Consider the following 20,151-nt stretch of genomic DNA (forward strand, 5'->3'; position numbering starts at 1 on the left):
GTACTCAAAGACACTTTACATTTACAGATCAAAATGAATAAAACACAACCTTCTAGGTTTAATGAATAACCTTGGCCCTTGGGAAACATCCTTTGATTTACATTATTGATGAAAAACACTTTATGGTGGAAAGCAGAAACCAGCGGATATAAAATTCAGAGACACGTTTAGCAAATCTTGCTTCCCGTTGATATTTTTCTTAAATCAAAGAGTTCTTAGAGCAAGACTTTTTGAATAAAGGGATATAAAGCATCCTTCAGCCACATTTGTAGACTGATTTGGGCCTATATTTGCCTATTGTATAAGTCCTAACGTCCTGTGTGTGCAGTATTCCCACATTATGGCAGCATACATGAAACCGGCATGTAACCTGACAACTTCCTATTGGTCCACGTTGGTTTTCTACCGTAAATCTCCTAAAAGACAGGTCCCTCAACTATACCAAATACAATACACATATACATCTTCAAATACATCTAAGAAAATGCGTGATTTAATATAAATGACACGTGAAATTAATATCTAAGGCAAATATTCTCTTCCTAAATGCTCCTAAACCGAGTAACTGACGGAAAGGTGCAGTGTGAAATTGCTCTTGCGTCATATTACCTCAGCAGCCGGATGTGATGTGGCTCCTAAGGAGCAAGCCAAAGATAAACACGTAGCCAGACGAACAGGGGCGAGGATAATACATATTATAGAGGGGCTACCGTGAAAAGATCGAAATGGAGTAGGAGCTAACAATACAGAGATTTTAGCAGGCAAGGAGACTTTTTCAAATTAACAAAGAAGCAAGTCTTCCGCAGACATCGAGTCGGTGAGTCCCGCAGAGTACTGACAGCTGTAACGTTACCTGCTAGCTAGCTTACGTTAGCTAACCCTAGCTAACTATCATAATTACCTATCTTTGGCAGTTAACTAGGAGGTCTCTGGGGCAAAGTAACATTACTCCAACAAATGGGTATACATTCAGCTTTCTGAGAAGCATATACATAGCTCATTAGCTAAAGTAAATGTGTATTTTATCTTGCAAAAGCGGTTACAAGGTTGGAGGTGTTTTAGGCTTCAATTTAAAATGTTAGCTTAAACGTTAGCGAGCTAAGTTAGCTAAAAGAGCTATTTATTCTCTGGGATGGTTCCTGTTAGGTTTAGCTACTTTCATATACACAGAAATAAGAGTCATATTGTTTTTTTGTGTTGCATGCAACATGAGGAATGTAGCATATGAAGGACGAATGCAATACCTGCAACAGTGGGAGTGTGTACACAATGCTAACAAAGTGCACTGCTTAGTACAGGAGCAAACAGAAATCAAGCATCAATGTTTTGATTTTGAACACGTATGGTATTTAGTAATGCTGTGCGGCCTGATAACACATATGTACAAAGCACCACCTTACACTCGAGCTATGACTGTAGATTTATTGTAAAATAATGCTATATCAGTTTGTAGCTTTTCATAAAACAGGTGTTTTAACAAAAGTGGGAACATAATATTCTACAAAGTAAAAGATATACCTTAATGTCTTATTAATAAATAAAATGTGTTAATCAGATTGCTCATTTTGTAAGGAATTATTTGATATACGGATTTGTTAACAAATACTTATAGTTAGTGTGTTTACTCGCTAGATCTTACCCAAGCAGCCCTAAATGCTTAATGTAATTTGACCATGTGTAGTAGGTGTGATTCATGTCCAACCCCTGGGTAAATACTTCACATTGTTCTTGGATCTTCCTGAAAAAAGTGTAACCCAATCAGTAATAAACACATCATCCTTTTTGAATGAAACTGCTTCCACTGGAGCCTATCACTTCAGTTTTGAAAATGCTACTTTGCATTTCTGAGATTTCCACATGAGCAGTCATCTGTGTCATCTGAGATATAACAAACGATCTAAACATAGACTACGCTTCATTATCAGAGTTATAGGATGTTGTAAATGGTTGTAATCATTATTATGAGCAGTATTGGCACAGAAGATTGTCTTCCTGATTAAATAGCTGGTAATTGGAATCATAAGCCAAATCAAATCATAAGCTGTTTAGCTGCTGAACAGATAATAATAACCCTGAACATGTATTTTACAGTTCAAGTGTTTGTTGTCTGCACACAATTGTGAGGAAAACAAAGGCATTGTACGTCGCGTCACAGCAAACAGACACTCTTCAGTGCGGCTGCATCTTATTGCCTCATTAACCCAATATCACAATCATACATTATTGATTGTTTTAACCTCTTTAAAGGTTTGCTGTTGGGATGTTTTTAACCAGAGAGAGAGGGGGTACACGCATGACGGTGTCCTTACATTTGAATGATAACATAGTTTACAAAGGAGATCATTATGAAAGATTAAAAGGCTATATATATTGGCAGAGAATGAAATCATTTAGCTGTACTGCCTGAGAAATGATTTGCATGCTGTTCTGCTACATCAGTCAGCTTCACTTGCATCAACCTCTTCTCCCTCGCTCTGTTTCCCCTCCACAGTATCTGTAGCCGAATCCAAAATGGTGCGAGCAGCCTTGGTGACCGCCACCAGCCTGGCTCTGACCGGGGCCGTGGTGGCACACGCTTACCTCCTCAAAAACCAGTTCTACCCGACCGTGGTCTACCTCACCAAGAGCAGCCCCAGCATGGCGGTAAGAGCAGCGCTAATGTGAAGTCAAACCCTGAGTGACGTTTGGAATATTCAAATATCTTAACTAGGGATGCGCATAATGAAAATTACTCAGCCAATACCAATATCGATGGTTAGATTTATAACTTGGCTGATACCAATGTATTTGTTTTAATTTCCCCCGTCCCCCGGCATATGAAGACACACAGTTTTCTAATTTTGTCTTTCGTTATTTAAGAAAAATGATAGCACACACATCCTTTACCAACAGTATTTGGTTGTTGCATGTCACCTTATTTGCTGGTTGCTGATGTATGGCCAATGCAGCGGTGCCTCCCTTATTAATAACATTGAAAAATGACAATAGTTCCTCCAAATCCCTCACAGCGACTTTGTAATGACTCATCTTTCTGTTCCACTTTTGTTTCTGGTTCCAGGTGTTGTACATCCAGGCCTTTGTGTTGGTGTTTCTGCTGGGAAAGTTCATGAGGAAGGTCTTCTTCGGACAGCTAAGGGCTGCGGAAATGGAGGTAAAGTGTGTTCAATATGACTCATAATCGTTACAGTTGATTATGCAATACATTGTCCCAGCAGACAACACTGTATGTAAACCGCCTCTTTGTTAATGTGCATTATTTCCGCTCCATCACCAGCATCTCATCGAGCGCTCCTGGTACGCCGTGACCGAGACGTGCCTGGCCTTCACCGTGTTCAGGGACGACTTCTCCCCGCGCTTCGTCGCCCTCTTCACCCTCCTGCTCTTCCTCAAGTGCTTCCACTGGCTGGCTGAGGACAGGGTGGACTTTGTGAGTGACTTTATCTTTAATAAAATACAATATGGCTTAATTTCTTACAGTGACATGTAATAATCCTTCTTTCAGATGGAACGGAGTCCGAACATATCCTGGATTTTTCACTTCCGAGTGTTATGTAAGTTATCATTATCAGCCACGTCAGAAATCCTTCTACCCGCCCTGCTCTGTGTTTAATCTCTGACTTCTGTCCTCACCTCATTTGTTTGATTGACTCGACTTATGAAACACTTCTTTAAGCTAAATGAAACTGTATGCAAATCATTGCTGCTAGCACATGAGGCCAGGTGCTCCGCAGATTAATGGACACATCAACGCACAGCAATTTAAATATCAAAAACAACATTCTAAACACTGCTGAAAAAATAACTCATAGGCATTTCTTTGGATGTGTAGAAGTTTTATTCCATGTTGTTTATCTCCTGCAGCTCTCATGGGACTGCTGGCTATCCTGGACTTCCTGTTTGTTAACCACGCCTGCCACAGCATCATCACCAGAGGAGCCTCAGTCCAGCTCGTCTTTGGATTTGAGGTTGGTCATACTTTGAAGCTGAGTTTTGTGTTGTTGCTGTTAAAGACATATTTGGTCATTTAAACAGGCAATACATCACTGCCACTCATTTTGCAATGTGCTAATGAGCATATGCTATCGCCTGCTGACTTTCCGTCTTTGGAGATAGTGCTAGTTACTTTGTTTAGAAAAGAGTTGCCAACACTGGATGGGACACACCACATCATCTTTTCATGGTTTCCTCGGTTGATGCCCCATCCGCCGTATCCATTACTGGAGACAGTAACTGCAAATAACTTACAGTAATAATCTTTGGTAAATGTTGAAAGCTACTGACCGCTACCAGGGGAAACAAAAGAGCTATCCTCTTCATGTTTTACCAAAGGTCGCCGTAATTACTTTGTCCCGTTAATTGAGACTTCATTTTTTTGCTGGAGATTCAACCCGGTGACAGACAGAATTATGAAGTCTTATAGGAACCAAACTAAAAAGAGTTATGATAAATATATATTTCTAGTCATTACATTGACTAATCAACAATTACTCCACAATCATAAGTTAAGAAAAAACACTTTTGCCACTTTTATCCAACAAATACCCAACAATATAAAAAAGTTTAAAAGCAGATGTCACGTTGAGACATGATGATAATAACACCCCACAATGCTTCACCACAACCTCATACTTTTATCCTTTACGTACTAAGTTCTTCATCCCCACACACATAACCCCTCCCACTAACTCTCCTCAGTACGCCATCCTGATGACCATGGTGCTGACCACCTTCATTAAGTACCTCCTGCACACCGTGGACCTGCAGAGTGAGAACCCCTGGGACAACAAGGCCGTCTACATGCTCTACACCGAGCTCTTCACAGGTACACAGCCAGCGGAGCTTTGAAGTGTTCTTTTAAGCACAGTGTGTGTGAATCAAGACCAAGGTGGTGACAGCCATACTGACATTATAGTTGATGATTTGTATTCCAGGTTTCATCAAAGTGCTGCTGTACATCGCCTTCATGACCATCATGATCAAGGTCCACACCTTCCCTCTGTTTGCCATCCGGCCCATGTATCTGGCTATGAGGTGAGCAGAGTGACGCCTCATTGAGTTCTCTCACAGCTTTAAATATTCTTCAAATGAATAGAAGTTTGGCCATATCCAAATCTCCATGATGATATTTCATACATTATGATTTTTAGTCACTTTATATATTTAGAATGCATGTGTAAGCCATGTTTTGGTTTTGTTTTCTCTCTTCTCTCAGGCAGTTCAAGAAAGCTGTAACAGACGCTATAATGTCTCGGAGAGCCATCCGCAACATGAATACACTGTGAGTAATACAAATCGTTATTTTTAGAAAGCTCCTTTTTTAAAAGTTGTTTTACAAAGATAAAGCAGGATACTCAGAAGAAGATATAACAGGAGGCAAACAATAACAAGACAAAATGAACTATAGGTAAATAAGAATAAAAGCAATACAAATAATCAGAATACCTTTATTCTTCCCACAGAGGGGCAATTTACATTGACACAATAATGTAAATGTCCTTTTTATGGTTTCAGAGAATACAAAGCTTCATTTCTTTTTTTTACACAGCCTTTGGAGAGTTGCAACAACAACAAAACATATATTTATTTATTTTTAAATGTTTTTCTATAATATTCTTTCTCTGCTGTTAATTTCCCTTCTCACTGTTTCCTGTTCAGATACCCTGATGCTACTCCTGAAGACCTGCTGGCCTCTGACAACGTCTGCATCATCTGCCGGGAGGAAATGGTCACTGGAGCCAAGAAACTGCCTTGTAATCACATTTTCCACTCCAGGTGAGTCCCGTGGTCGACCATCTGACTCGGGGAGAAATATCTTAGGCCGTAAACGCAGATGTGAGACAGTCAGCATCTACAGTTACTGTTGACACTCACAGTTCCTGTATTTATACTGTAGTCGGCTAACAGATAAACATTACCTAAAACAAGAAGCTCAGCTTTCACATTGTGTTTAAATGTTTATTTGTTGTCGTCCCCCACAGCTGCCTCCGCTCCTGGTTCCAGAGACAGCAGACCTGCCCGACCTGTCGTATGGACGTCCTGCGTGCAACCACTAACAATCAGACTCCAGCCCCCGCCCAGGCTCCGCCCCCTGCTCCTGCAGCCCCCGCCAACGCCCCCGCAGCCCCGCCCCCCAATGGTAAGAGTCACATCATGAACACATGACGCCTAGCTACGCCCAAATAATTGGCAGAGTGGCACGCACGTCATGTGGCTGCTTAAGACTAAGGCAGTCTTTAAAAACAACTTCTGCAATAGAGTGGTGCAGGGATGAGTCCTAAACCTGGAGATAAGTTAGCATTTTAACACTCTCCCCGTCTGAAATCAACCTTTTTTTTACTTTTTGGTTCGATGCCTTTTTACGTCCAGGTCGGCCTACAGAAATACATCATCACTGCACCACTCTATTCTGCACATTCCAATACCTAAGAGTACCTCTTCCCTCTAACACATTCTAAAAACCTTTTCCATTGATATGAGTCACTAAGGGCTTTCCCACTACACACATTCCAAGTGGGCTTACCCGACTTCGGCCTAAAAGTTAAACGGCCTAAAGAAGAAATGGAATTAGCGTCAAGCTAAGGGATACCCCGGGCTAAGAATAGGCAGTAAATGTTTGTAAAAAATGTTGACTATCCTGCATTTGTATTCACACATAGTGGCTTAAGTTAACTTAATTAACATGTAGCGTTTCCCGGACTTTGCAAAGTTAATAATTAAAACAAACAAAAACAGGGTTGTTAAGGATCTCTTTTGTCCCCGTTTCGTCTCCAGTGGCCCCAGGCATGTTACCTGGCTTCCCCCCCGGCGTCTTCCCCTTCTGGGGTCCCTTCCCTGCGGTGCATCCCCCTGCTGCAGCCGCCGCAGCCCCCGGGAACACCAACGCTCCTCAGAGCAGCACAGAGGCCACACAGGCAGCCGGTAAGGATCACTCACAAACATATAGTAAAAAAATAGCAGTATTTACATTGAATATGGTTGTATTGCTAAAAATAGAATTGAATACAAATATGTGCAGTAATAAAAAAAACAAGGTAAACATAATAATGTTTTTTATGGTTTGTCATCTAAATCAAAATGTTGTGTTTGTGTCTTCAGGGAGCGCGGCCGGTTCGTCGACTGCAGACGCCGCGGCAGGTGCAGCTGCTCCAGGATCAGCCATCCCAGGCTTCCCCTTCTCCTTCCCCCCGCCCCCCTTCCCCTCTGCACCGTGGATGCCCATGCCTCCACCTCCCCCCTTCGGTAAGAACACACACTCAGCACTGTTAGACTGAAATAAATACACTCCGTGTCGTGTGATAAGAATGCAAATTAGTCATGCGGATGATATTTTTGTCTTACTTCTTTGTAAAGCCTTTGTTTAAGGAAGTGCTGAGCGTTACCATAGCAACGTACTATCCCGTCACACTGTGTGAAAGTCATTAGCTACATTTTTGTTTAACCTTCAAAAGTCTTTTCAAAGTGATCAAGAGTGGAGGCCTCTCACTGAAGGGAGTTTTTATTGTTTTCAATAGATTTTGGAAAACTGAAAGTAGTCTGAGCTTCTGCAAATGTAGTTCTAAAGTGAAATAAATACAAGAAACAGTGAAAGCATTGTGCTAGTGCTGCTTGTAATGATCATTATCTTGATTATTAATCCATGTCACATAATGGTGACACATGCTCATGAGTGGTGCTTAAAGCACACGTCCTACAATGACTTTTTTTACTCAAAAACATGCATTCTCCTCTCCTCCTCCCCCCTCCTGCAGTGTCTTCGATGCCCCCCCCTCCCCCCTCCCTGTCCCAGCTGTCAGAGGAGGAGCTGAGGCAGCTGGAGGCAGATGGTCGTCAGGGTCTGGAGGCTCGGCTGCAGTGTCTGCAGAACATCCACACGCTGCTGGACGCCGCCATGCTCAACATCCACCACTACCTCAGCACCGTGGCCACACTCAGGTAACCCCCCCCCCCCTTCATGTGGGATTTCAATTTGCAGTTTTCAGTTGACCGACTCAGCATATTTCTGTCTCTGTTCCCCGCAGTCCTCCCCGGGCTGCAGAAGCCAGCGGGACAAACACCACCCCCCCCTCTGCTTCCGCTGAACCCCCCGCTGCTTCCGCTGAACCCCCCGCAGCCAGCACCAGCACAGACAGCCAGGAGAAGGACTCCAGCAGCTGTAAGTACACTGACCTTTCCCACCAACCAGAACGACCACCAAATATCTCCCCTCTGAGAGATATTTGGTTAAAAAGAACACAGGTGGTCCAGGAGGAGATTCAGGTGATAAGGGGGGGGGGGTTACCTTGGTTGGTTATTGGCTAATGGTTACACAAGCCAAAAAAACATGACATCATAAAGTTGCTCAAATCTGATCAGCTGATTTTCAGACAGGTTTTTATTTAATAGATCACGACAAAAAGTGAGCCAATCTTTTGTCCTGAAACGTTCAGAATCTCTTTACACAGAGGGGACACGTGTTGATGTAGAAAAGACATGAGAAAGTGGATTTTGCATAATAGGTGACCTTTAAATATGTTTTTTTCCCCTCTTTTTTTGTAGCTGAGCAGGTGGAAGCAGCTTCTTCTCAGGCGGCCGACTCTACATCCATCGCCTCGGACATGGACACAAAAGAGGAGACGGAGGATGGAGTGGCGGGGGGGGATGGAGAGGAGGACGCAGAGCCCAACGCGTCAGAGCTGAGGCGCCGCCGACTCCGTAAGCTGGAGACGTCGTCGCCGTCCTCCTCTCCGCCTCCGGACAACTGATCCCCACGCTCTGACTCGGACATTTCGCCGTGGACCGACAGGAACTCTGATCCATCGCTGCCGCCGCGGTCCTTTCTTCCTCGCGACCTCCCACAGGCTCAGGTTTTGGAACTGTGTCGACCCGGACTCAGGACGCGATGATCGGTGTCGCCTTTCTGGAGTGTTTCTGCGTCGGAAAAGCAATAGCACCACCTTTTTAAGGAAACCTAGAATGACCACTGCAATAACACTGCAAATGTTTGAGAGTTTAATCAGGCGGGAGAGGAATTTCAAACCTTTATTTGGTCAATGTGAGAGAGACGGTGTTCGGATTTGTGTTTGGTAGTTTAACTGTCGGTGAGGTCCTCGCCTGCACTTTGATTTTTCTTTTTCTTAATTCCCATTCATCGACATGTTACACCTGGATCCAGATCCAGTGAATTCAAATCAAAGGGGAAGTAGTTCAAACTGCTTTGGCTTCACTTTTCATTTTTTTCATTTTAACATCATCATCCCTCTTCTGTTGCCGCTGCGGTCGCTGTAACATACTGATTTATTTGAATGTGTACATACTGTATAAAGAGTTTTAATAGGATGATCTGTACATAATGCAGAATAAACTGTTTGACTGAAGAGGCGCGGCACGTATGTGGGAGTGTGTGTTCACAGAGGGATGCCGCAGAGGTGGAATGTGTTGAAGTGAAGCTCGTAGACTGTGAGCACTTTGAGCTTAAATGTTGCCTTTGAATTAAAGATTGGGCTGTAAAATGTAATCTTATCATTCGTATGTACAAAGCTTCTTTTAATTTTCCTTTCAGAAAAGCCAAATAAGACTTGAGGTGCTGCAGTATGAGGAAAATAAGGAGCTTTTTGAACATTAAAGGTGGGGTAGGTAATTTCGGGGAAACCAGCTCGAGTGCGCAAGAATTTGAAAATACACAGCCGGAAAAAATCTGCCACTTCCTTACAGAGCCCCTCCTCCAACACACACGAACGCGCACATGACCAATGAGGGCACGAGATATGTTTGTAATGTGCACAGATGGAAGGCTGATAGGCCATCCAGTTACTTTAGCCGGGCCGGCTAAAATGATTGGTCGTGCTTTTTACAGTACTACGGCTTCCACAGATGACGGTTTTTTTATAGATTTTTTGTCAAAGCACTTAAGATATTCATTGCTGTCCGGATGTTAAGAGCATTCCATGGAATATAACAAAGTGTATCTCGAGCCGGTTTCTCAAACTTACCTACCCCACATTTAAAGGACACCTATCATGCTATATTTAAATGATATATTGTAGGGCCATACCTATATAAGGTATATTTATATGTTTCTGTTTTCAAAATACCAAACAGAACATGCATTTTAGCCATGCCTCATTTCGCTCCATTTGCTGTTCTCCAGCCCTGTTTTTGCTTCTGTGAGCTGCAGCTGACCACGCCCCCCTGCAGGAGAGGGGAGCGTGCTCTGATCAAGTCAGAAGAGGGGGAGAAAAATAGATCTCCGTCCTCCGTGTTTTATTATATTATTATATAGAGTCGTTATTCATTTGTTTTAAAACTCAATAAATAACAAAGAATACCTTTGACCGGCACTTTTCAAATGTTGTCCGGAAGATTTAAACTGTTAACGGTCTAACTGAAACTCTGCCGCACGGTCCCCTCGTTCCTTGGAAGAGGCGGAGAGGTGGATGTTTGTCATCTGCTGGTGGACTAACCGGAGAGAATTACAGTGCTTGAATTACAGCAGCGGGAGCAAACGCTTGCCTCGGGGAGGGAGAAAAAGAACCACAGCGGAGAATAAACAGAATGGCAACCATGGAAACCATGCGCGGCAAGTCTTCTTCGCTGCTTTTGTGACAGACTACAGCGCCACTTATGGCGCGTTTCCACTGCAGGCCTCGTTCGGTTTGGTTAGGCCTTATTAGGCCCAGCTCACTTTAATGCTGCGTTTCCATTACAGTTTAGGAACTGGGGCAGTTACTATAGTAACGCAGTGTAGGCGGAGCCGTGACGTCATCTTCAATGAGAGCCCCAGAAAAACAACACAGCCGTTAGCTCTTAGCACTCAGAGCTCACAGCTCTTCATATCTGTTCAGAAACTTGACAAAAGTTAAACAAGTACAAACCACAGACTGCCTGTGTCATGGCGAATACAGTCGCTGGTTTATTTATGTCTGTATAGGCCGTTGTTGTGAGTGTGGACGGTCGGAGCATATATAACGTTAGCTTAGCCAAGCTACATTTAGAAAACACGCATTTTAAAAGGGTTTTTCGCCTGCCGTCTGTCTGCAGACTTGTCAAAGCATGAATTCATGGTTTTTACTAACCGGTATCAGTATGTTGTTACTTCGGCATCATTTTGAAACGTGTATTACAATTAATTCACGGTCAAATATGTTCATCTTGTTGTAGTTGTAGCCCCCTTGCCAGCGATTCTCTCTCTAGTTTAGCATACTCAGCCCGACTCAGCCTGGTTGTTCCTGGCCCTAGAACCACGATTTAGTCGGGCCAGAAAAAAGGTGAGAAAGTAGCCCCGGGCCAAAACTAGGCCAAGTGGAAACGCAACCAAAAACGGGCCCCGCACGGCTCGGCACGCTTAAAGCGAGCTACCCGCTGCAGTGGAAACGCGCCATTACAGGCCTGGCATATGTACTACAGCGTCTCCAGCGCGCCGGCCGTGGCCCAACCTCTCATTCCCCTGATAGGTGGAGAGTTGGCCCAATAGCCGTAGCACCACCGTCCTGACGTCAGGACAGTGTTCAAATCTGGATCAGTTTTTATCAGATCCGTTGCAGCCCCTTTTTTTTAGATTTGGATATGGAGGAAAATAGAGACGGTTGTGTTTTCTGACACTTGGTGAGTTCCCTGGAACACCGGGGACACATATTCATGTATAAAAGACGTACAAAAGTGCATTTTGCATTTTTCCCCTTTAAAGCACGGAGACATCATTTTATCTCACAGGACACTGGAGTTGCTGGTCTACTGTCGCCTCTACTGAGTTAGTTCCCGCTAGTGTGTGATTTTGGTAAATATGAACTAACCTTTTAAATACCAAAGTCTCACATGTGCAAACAAGAGGTAGATAAGCAACTCCTGTGTTTTACGAGGTCACATGATACCAGGAAAATGTCTGTTAATGGAGTCTGGTGGGTTTGAAGAGAGCACAGATAACGACTTTAGCTTTGCATCTGAAAGGGTTGTCTTACAACAAAGTAAAGCGATAATCTAAATAAAGCAAACACTTAAAGGTGGGGTAGGTAATTCACTTCAGAAACACTTGTTATATTCCATGGAATGCTCTTAACATCCCGATAGCAATGAATACATTAAATGCTTTGACAAAAAATCCATAACAAAATGTCATCTGTGGAAGCCGTAGTACTGTAAAAAGCACGACCAATCATTTTAGCCGGCCCGGCTAAAATAACTGGATGGCCTACCTGCCTGTCAGCCTTCCATCGTGCCCTCATTGGTCATGTGCGCGTTCGTGTGTGTTGGAGGAGGGGCTCTGTAAGGAAGTGGCAGATTTTTTCCGGCTTTGTATTTTCAAATTCTTGTGCACTCAAACTGGTTTCTCCAAAATTACCTACCCCACCTTTAATGGATTTTTTAGATGGTCCTCTATTTAGGTGGTTAAAATGTGTTTTTTTGCTGCCACCATCTAGAGCAGTACTTTGCTCAGCTTCCTGCTGTTAGTTCTGTTTCTCCAAACTTGGGGCATGTCGAGCCGACCATCATCTGCTGTAGGATATACATGAATATGAAGTACCTCATACAACCCCGCCCGCCTCAGAACATCTGAACTATCCCTTAAAGTACGGCTTCCATGCTTACAAATCTGTCAAGAGTCATTTCCCAGGAAGTCCCAAGAAGGGGAGATAAAAATGTCCTTAGAAGAAAAGCTCTCTGAAAACCAAACTACATTTGATTCAGTATTCATTGAAGAATAAATAGTTAAATGATGTTTTATTTTCAGCTGGCTTTTGTGTAACAAGCAAATTATTTCCCTGTTTATTTATTACCAAATGAAATCCTTCTTTTAGGGGAAATGATTAGGAAATTATGCAGAAATTATAGAACTGTACATAAAGAGTTATTTATTTCAAAATATAGTTTGTCAAGACATGCCTGATTGTTTTTGTAATTTTATCCACTGCCGAACTTCATTTTATTTTTGTCTTTACACCGTAGACATTTTATTTTAAAGTTCGGCAATGGATACAACTTCAAAAACAAATTGCACGACACATTTTTGAATGTATTAAATAAGGTAAAAAATGTAACCAGTACTTTTCTCCATGTATGTTTTGTGCTTAACAAAAGGCTGAACAAACTCTTTAAAGTTTCTTTATTGGTCTGTTGTTTACACAGTCAAATATCAATCATGCGGTAATCACATGACAGTGACTCGCTATGAGGAAGCCTCTTTCCAGTAAACATGAAGTAAAATAACATTTGATTGAAGTGCAGATATAAAATAACTTAAACTTTCAAACTAATATACAATCATACAGGGAAGGATATTAACTTAAAAAATTAAAAAATAATTGCTAAATGTACATAACAAGTCAACCTGCTGATGTGGAATCATAATGAAACATTGTCAAAAGACATTTATAATTATTTCCAGTGGTTGTCACCAAGCTTATAAACTACTTTATGTGCATTCATTTTAAGGAATGCTATAGAAGCTAAATGTGCAATTTTTCGGGATTGTAAGAGCTAGTTACAAAAACAATCGAACAAGAACGTATCATCTATAAGCGAACCCATTGTAAACCACACGTTTACTGAGCACAATATCTGTCGGTCATGGCGTCTCCCACCCAGTTTGTTCCCTTTGAGCCGAGAAAGAATGTCAATATATTCTCTGTTAAAAATCTACAAGGTGCTTTTTCTCTGTTTGTCGGATGAGTTCCTGAGGATCTCAGTGCAAGAGGAGTTCACGGGGGGGGGGGGGGGGCTGCTGGCTGTGTGTGGCCTGTGCTGGAGGACACGCTGACCCGGATGGTGGAGAGGAGTCTGGGTAGATTCTGGAGGTGGGGGTCAGTTCTGGGGGGTGGAGTAGAAGGAATGGTGCTGGTGGCTCTGGTCTGGAGGTTTGCTGGCGAACAGGAGAGGAGCGCTCTCTGATCCGTACCAGCTGGAACAGTGAGAAGAAACACAAGTCACATAAACGCACAAACTGATTACACATCTATTAGCTCGGGCATGATTTGAGGGGTCCTTCTCATATTTTGGAAACTCAACCTGAGCTCGTATAATACAACTTTTGTTTTACAAGTGTGAGATAGAAGTAGGGATTCTCAACGACAGAAATGTCCTCGTTGAAACCAAGCTCCCAGGAAGTGTGCGGGCCGTTGAAGCTAATTTTCATAGCGGCCAACTGATGGTACAACAACTTCTGTGTCAATTCATCACAACACTTTTCCCCATTGACTTACATTGGGAAGGAGATCTCTGTAAATCTGCATATCATTCTCTTTAGCTAAATCGACCACCCAGTACGAACACGTTTATAGCCCTTATTGAAATCAATATGTTCTAAAAGTTAAAAAATCGCTAAAAGCCGAATCCAGAGTTTTTTCCTCTCTCCATTCATCTGACTGAGCCGAGAGAGGGAGATAGGAGGCGGGGCTTAAAGGAAAACTCCATTGTGCATACTGTATTGGCCCAAGTGTCTGCCAATCCGTGTACTTTCTTAATCTACAGTCGCTCCGTTTTTGCCTTAATGAGCCTCTGAGCATTTTTCCTGCGAGTGAACGGTGCCCTGCCCCCAACGCTGTATCCAGTTATCTTTATACAACCATGATTGAAACTCACTGAAACCACCATTTGTTATCCCATGTCCATCACAGCACAAATTCCTGCATTGTATTCTGTCAGGCTTTCCATCTATAGCCCTTTTTCCTTCAAACCTGTATTTAACCAGGTGGTCCCATTGAGATCATCGATCTCTTTTTCAAGGGAGACCTGCCCAACATGGCAGCAGGTAGGTTACAACATCAACAGAAAACAACAGAAAACAATAAAGGACATCGTATTTACAGGGTTGCATATACATACCTAGAGACATTGACAAGTACCAACAGTATCAAGTATCATTGCATCTATCCAAGCTTTAAAAACAGGCAGTGGAACCAATTTGCTCAGTTTCAAATCTTTTTGAAGACTGTTCCAAGCAAGAGGAGCTGCGCACATAAAAGCTTTTTTACATCATGTAATCTCAGAGAATAGCTGCTTGCAACTCTCTGTGTGATCAGAGAGCAGATGTAAGATGGGAGTTTACCCAACATGGCTTTATATATGAACATGTACCAGTGACTGAGCCTCCGTACAGTACGTGATGGCAAACCTGCCTTGGTATACAGGGTACAGTAATGTGTAAGTGCTGTACAGTTAGTAACAAATCTCAGTGCACTGTGATAGGCAGCATCTTACTTGTGCAGGTAATGGGCAGGTGCATTCATATAGATCAGATCACCATAGTCCAGCACAGGTAAAAAGGTCACAGAGCCTTTTCCTGGCCTCAAGCGAGAAACAGGATTTGTTTCTGAAAAATAAACCTAGCTTCCCCCTTAGCTTTCTTTTTTTAAATATTTTTTGTATTGAGTCAGGCACAATGAGTTTACATTTATACAGTCAATATTTTTATTTATTTTTCCCCTTTCCCCCCCTCCCGGTCCTAGCTAGTAAATTAAATAACTAACTAAATAAAATAGATACATGTATAGGTAAAAGTAAAGTAATGTAGAAGATAATATTAAAAGAACATTTATAGATAAGGGAATAAAGAATAGTAACAGTAATACTTGTACCCATATACTCACATATGTATACCCACATATACACATACACTTTTCCTTTGCGCAGTAACAATATCCAAAGTGGTCTCTGGTGTCTTAGTTAGCCCTGGATTCAGAAATGTAGTTACTACTATTTTCTCATGTTTGCCCTCTGATGCTTGGTCTTTTCCTGGTTTGCAGCACAGAAGAATAAAAAGCAGCAGCATCAAAACATGTTGATCACTGACATACACATGACTGGAAAAAATAAAATCACCCTAGCATTTAGATAGGAAAAGATAACTCAAACTCTAAAGGATTTCAATTCTGAATGGTAGGCATACATTTAATTCATAACGTACATATCAAAAGTAGATATATAGGTAGGTATAACTCTCTGTATATTGACCTCTGTGGGTGGGAGGCGCGTGCCCACGGCATCGGAGCATCCTCATCGCTACCTTGAGGGTCGTCAAAGAAATACGGTCGAGGTAAGACCCTGTTGTTGACGGCCATGCTGCTGCTCTGTGAAAACAGAAGAAAAACACATATTGAGAGCATTTACAACGCTTCAGCACGGAAATGTCTTTACTTAGTTGACATAAAGTTCAGTTTCTGTCCGAGGTGCTCTCTACCTCTTGAGCGGGCCGGCGCACTCTGAGGATGAGGATGAGGAGGCCGGTGGGGAGCAGCTCCCAGATGAAGAGGATGGCACCGAAGGCCAGGTAGCCTGCGTCGCCCAGCTCACTGCGCAGGTCAGCCTACACACACACACACACACACACACACACACACACACACACACACACACACACACACACACACACACACACACACACACACACACACACACACACACACACACACACACACACACACACACACACACACACACACACACACACACACACACACACACACCACACACACCACACACACACACACACACACACACACACACACACACACACACACACAGTTATCGAGCAGTGTTTGCAGGCCATTCTTAAAGCATTGAGAAACATTACTGTGTACTGGCTCTGCCTCTAATGTTTAGACGCTCACCTGGTCGGAGACGTTGTACCAGTCGAAGTTGAAGGACTCCACCCGCTGGCTCTGAGACAGGATGAGCACCGTCAGGTTGTAGCAGGCTCGACTGGAGAACAATAAGATCACCGCTGCTCCCAGTGCAGCTGTACGACACACCGTGGTGCCCTGGGGGGGAGAAACACACCAGGTAGGACCCTATTTCTGGTACTTAATGTGGAATTTTGATTTCAACATAAAAAGTATAATTATGTTTAAAAACGGCATCCAGTGATTACAATTGTACTGTGTTATACATTTTTTTAATTAATAAAAATGATTTATTTTTTATTGTTTTAATACACAATTCATAAATGTATTTATACTGGTACAAATGTGTTTAAAAGCAGCATCCTACTGATTTCTTTTTCATTTTTCTTTAAGATTTGTTAAATTATTTTTGTATATTATTTATTGAATTATGAACTAATTTAGATATTTAATTTTCCTCTCATTGCATTGTTTTTCTCATCCCTTATTTTTATTTTGAGAACCTATTTTGTTGTTATCAGTTCTCCAATATTGTGCACAATAGTGTATTTGCCTGTACCAATGAAAACAAGTGGAGTGCCCCTTTAACTTAAATGTATTCTAGCATTTTCTAAAAACAGAAATCTTTGGATCCGGTATCTTTTCCAAAGCATGCCGTTAGCACACCTTGCTGATCAGGTAGGGGTTGGTGGAGTGTGAGTGGCGGGCCAGCAGCATCAGCAGAGCGGCCAGCAGCACCGCGTCCAGGATGAAGAGCGAGTCGTTGACCAGGACTCGAACCAGGACCAGATTCCAGGTCCGCTCCCCAGACCCTCCATCCCCCCCGTCCCTGAGAGCCGCACAGACCACGTTCACGCAGAAGAAGAGAGCGCTCATCGCACCGTACATGCAGCGCGCCAGCCATCTGAGGAAGACAGGGAACAGATTAGTACTTCTTTAGTATTCCAAAGGAAAAGGGCTTTTGACTTTCTAATGCAGGGGGAAACTTACATTCCTCTGTCCACGTCTGAGCTGTACGTCTCTCTCACTTTGAGTAACACCTGTGGTACAAGAGAGAAAAAAGCAACAGTATGTAAACAAAAATAATCGACGTTAACTATTTGTTACAATGCCACCTGCCATACATCGTTTATGTACAGTTTTCTCTCCGTTTTGAGAGATTAGGACACGTAAAAAACTCTTATAAAACAGGAAGTGGCGCCGTCAGCAAAATACCTATAGTCGAATCCTTCACACTCAGGAATAAAAACAAATGTATAGCCCCAAAGAACGTGAGTCAACATCCGTGATTTTGAAAATCTACATGTGTCACCGCTTAAATAATGTTGACCCCGCCCCGAAAAAGGCCCACACAATACTGTAAGAGAAATGAATGATGTTAGTATGTTAGACTTTGAAACTCTTTTGCTTTCACCTATTTACTCATCATAAACATTTAAAAAAAATGTAACTTAAAATGTAATGGTTGTGTCAGACCATGATTTTTACAATTGTATTATACATTTCTGTGAGCTAAGAGAGTTTGGTCTAACTATTAGTCCACAGGGAAAATTCATTCACAATGACGTTAAATAAGAGCTAACACAATTACAAAACAGAATCGGGGACATATTTGGTGTTTGAACAAATGTTTTGGGATCTATTAATCACAACAATTCTAGTTTAAAAAAACAAACATATATATTTCTTTCACAATAAAGTGAATACCTTTAATTTTCTCGATTGCTGCAAAAAAGCAGTACTTTTAAAAATGCTTTACAACTATTTTCTATAGATTCCAGTCCATCAGCGTTTCCCTGGTGCATCGTAGCTTTTCTTACCTGAGTGAAGTACAGGTTGATGAGGCTGAGGGTGAAGAACTGCAGGCAGACGGGGGAGCAGTAGAGCAGCCAGTACGCGGCCGCAGGCAGGTGGTTGGCCTCCAGAGCGTTACAGAAGTAGAAGGAGAAGAGGGTGGTGCGGAGGGCCGCCCACAGCAGGCAGAGGAACAGGAAGACGCTCTGGTAGCTCCATCTCTTGTGTCTGTACAGGTAGAGGCGCCACAGCTGGGCGTACACCACCAGGAAGAGTCCGGCGTACAGAGAGGTATAGAGGATGGTGAAGCCCAGCTGCACCGACGGGGCCACTGCCGGGCGCAGGGGGATGGGCGCGGGCTGGGTGGAGGAGTTAGGGGGGGGCGGAGCTGTGACTGGAGCTTCCATTGGAGTACTGATAGGACTAACTAAGTGTTCATCATCGTCACAGAACAAGTGGCAAACCTTCCCCTGTCAGACACATCGGTGCACATGGGAGACCTGGAAGAAGATCCCCAGAGGTCAGCAAGAGCAGAACACTGAGCGCCAGACGGAGGGACAACGAGAACTTGATAACACTATGATTGGACGATATACAACATGACGCCATATTATTTTGAGGGCAATGTTTTAGTTTTTGAGAATAATTTCACATGATTGTGATTATTGTTTTTCCTTTACACTGTATTTCTTTATGATTCTCACGAAAAATAACCGATTCATAACTAAATTGATATACAAACATAAACAAGACCGTTGTTTTCCCTTGCTATTTGATCTTTTAATGTGTGTTAACTGTTACTACTTTGAATTTCCAAAAATGTGCTATAGTCATACAATTATGTATATCTAATATTGTGATTTATTTCAACATTGCCATTTAATTAAGGTGAAGTTAACCTTATTACAGTCTTATTTGATGCATGGATTGGGCAGGGGTGTAGCACATTATGAAAAGAAAGCAGTGCTCTGTTGATTGATTTTCAATATTGATATAAATCGTAGTATGGGTAACTTTCAATATCATACTTATTTAGTACACTAGAAGTGTTCACAACACTTGTAACAACAATCCCATGATACATATTTGTTCCAGCCGTGTCAGCCTTTACAGTACATTGATTTAAACAGTGATCCGATTCCTTTTAAATAACAATACAACAGTCACATTATGGTGGCTGTTGATCCCACCTCTTACAGGACAGGAATATATACACTTTTATATCAACATTCATTTAACATGTCAGATACAGAAAGCCCACAGATTCTCTCTAATGTTCGACATATTTATCAACATTTCAAACTCTAGTTATGTCATATTTGTGGCACTATTGGATGTCCTGATAATGTACAGATTGTCATGTCCCCTGTGTAGTTTTCAGTGACCTTTGAGACTCAGTTACCCAGAGAAAAAATCTCTTAATAAAATAAATAACCGCTCCTGCTGCTCCGCCTGGGCTGCTAGACAACAGCGGCTAAGCTAACTGAAACTAACTTAACTAACGTCAGAATGAATGTCAACTATTTCATACCGTCGCTCAACTATTCTTTGCTTTATCCCAAACAAACACACCATATGTATAGGCTGTCAGTACTCATTTAACAAAAACAACAGACCTTTTTGACGGGAGCAGGGTCAGCAGCGGGCGACGGTAATCCTTCGCTTCCGTGTTGTGTGCTCTGCGTGACGTCAGATGGGTGGAGCCAGTATTTTGAATCCAACCCCCAACCGCCAATCAGCAGTCACAGGAAATCGCGGTTTCTTTAAG

The 20,151-nt window shown here is 42.4% G+C and overlaps 2 protein-coding genes across 4 annotated transcripts; one reads left to right on the forward strand and one right to left on the reverse strand.

Moving 5' to 3' along the window:
• The first annotated feature begins 621 nt into the window (after positions 1-621).
• syvn1 (synovial apoptosis inhibitor 1, synoviolin) lies at positions 622-9,493 on the forward strand. The gene is made up of 16 exons (XM_034229200.1): positions 622-817; positions 2,492-2,643; positions 3,059-3,151; positions 3,275-3,427; positions 3,503-3,551; positions 3,862-3,965; positions 4,696-4,822; positions 4,932-5,031; positions 5,213-5,278; positions 5,656-5,772; positions 5,979-6,136; positions 6,772-6,918; positions 7,096-7,239; positions 7,749-7,932; positions 8,019-8,152; positions 8,536-9,493. Exons 2-16 carry the CDS (start codon positions 2,512-2,514, stop codon positions 8,739-8,741), a joined length of 1,914 nt encoding a protein of 637 aa, XP_034085091.1. The 5' UTR covers positions 622-817; positions 2,492-2,511; the 3' UTR covers positions 8,742-9,493.
• A 3,565-nt stretch (positions 9,494-13,058) lies between these two features.
• gpr137 (G protein-coupled receptor 137) lies at positions 13,059-20,145 on the reverse strand. Of its 3 annotated transcripts, none has more exons than XM_034229181.1 (8): positions 20,000-20,145; positions 18,410-18,883; positions 17,580-17,629; positions 17,256-17,493; positions 16,578-16,727; positions 16,148-16,273; positions 15,922-16,037; positions 13,059-15,702 (listed from the first exon to the last, which is right to left on the reverse strand). In XM_034229181.1, exons 2-8 carry the CDS (start codon positions 18,788-18,790, stop codon positions 15,672-15,674), a joined length of 1,092 nt encoding a protein of 363 aa, XP_034085072.1. In that variant the 5' UTR covers positions 18,791-18,883; positions 20,000-20,145; the 3' UTR covers positions 13,059-15,671. The 3 variants fall into 3 exon arrangements, 2 of the variants coding, with proteins under 2 accessions (XP_034085072.1, XP_034085071.1); XM_034229180.1 differs by having other exon boundaries at positions 13,059-13,870; positions 20,000-20,144; XR_004570308.1 differs by having other exon boundaries at positions 13,796-13,870; positions 15,558-16,037.
• Positions 20,146-20,151: the final 6 nt, after the last annotated feature.

The sequence above is a fragment of the Gymnodraco acuticeps genome, unplaced genomic scaffold (genome assembly GCF_902827175.1).
Source record: "Gymnodraco acuticeps unplaced genomic scaffold, fGymAcu1.1, whole genome shotgun sequence".
NCBI lineage: Eukaryota > Metazoa > Chordata > Actinopteri > Perciformes > Bathydraconidae > Gymnodraco > Gymnodraco acuticeps.

Bases quoted from the DNA above. Each gene is read 5' to 3' on its own strand.
- gpr137 (XM_034229180.1), bottom strand. From the start codon at position 18,790: ATGGAAGCTCCAGTCACAGCTCCGCCCCCCCCTAACTCCTCCACCCAG. The intron at 17,494-17,579 runs GTAAGTTTCCCC...TGTCTTCCTCAG, and splicing joins TCAGACGTGGACAGAGGAAT to ATGGCTGGCGCGCTGCATGT. The intron at 16,274-16,577 runs GTGAGCGTCTAA...GTGTGTGTGTAG, and splicing joins GGTACAACGTCTCCGACCAG to GCTGACCTGCGCAGTGAGCT.
- syvn1 (XM_034229200.1), top strand. From the start codon at position 2,512: ATGGTGCGAGCAGCCTTGGTGACCGCCACCAGCCTGGCTCTGACCGGG. The intron at 7,933-8,018 runs GTAACCCCCCCC...TGTTCCCCGCAG, and splicing joins AGCACCGTGGCCACACTCAG to TCCTCCCCGGGCTGCAGAAG. The intron at 8,153-8,535 runs GTAAGTACACTG...CTTTTTTTGTAG, and splicing joins GGAGAAGGACTCCAGCAGCT to CTGAGCAGGTGGAAGCAGCT.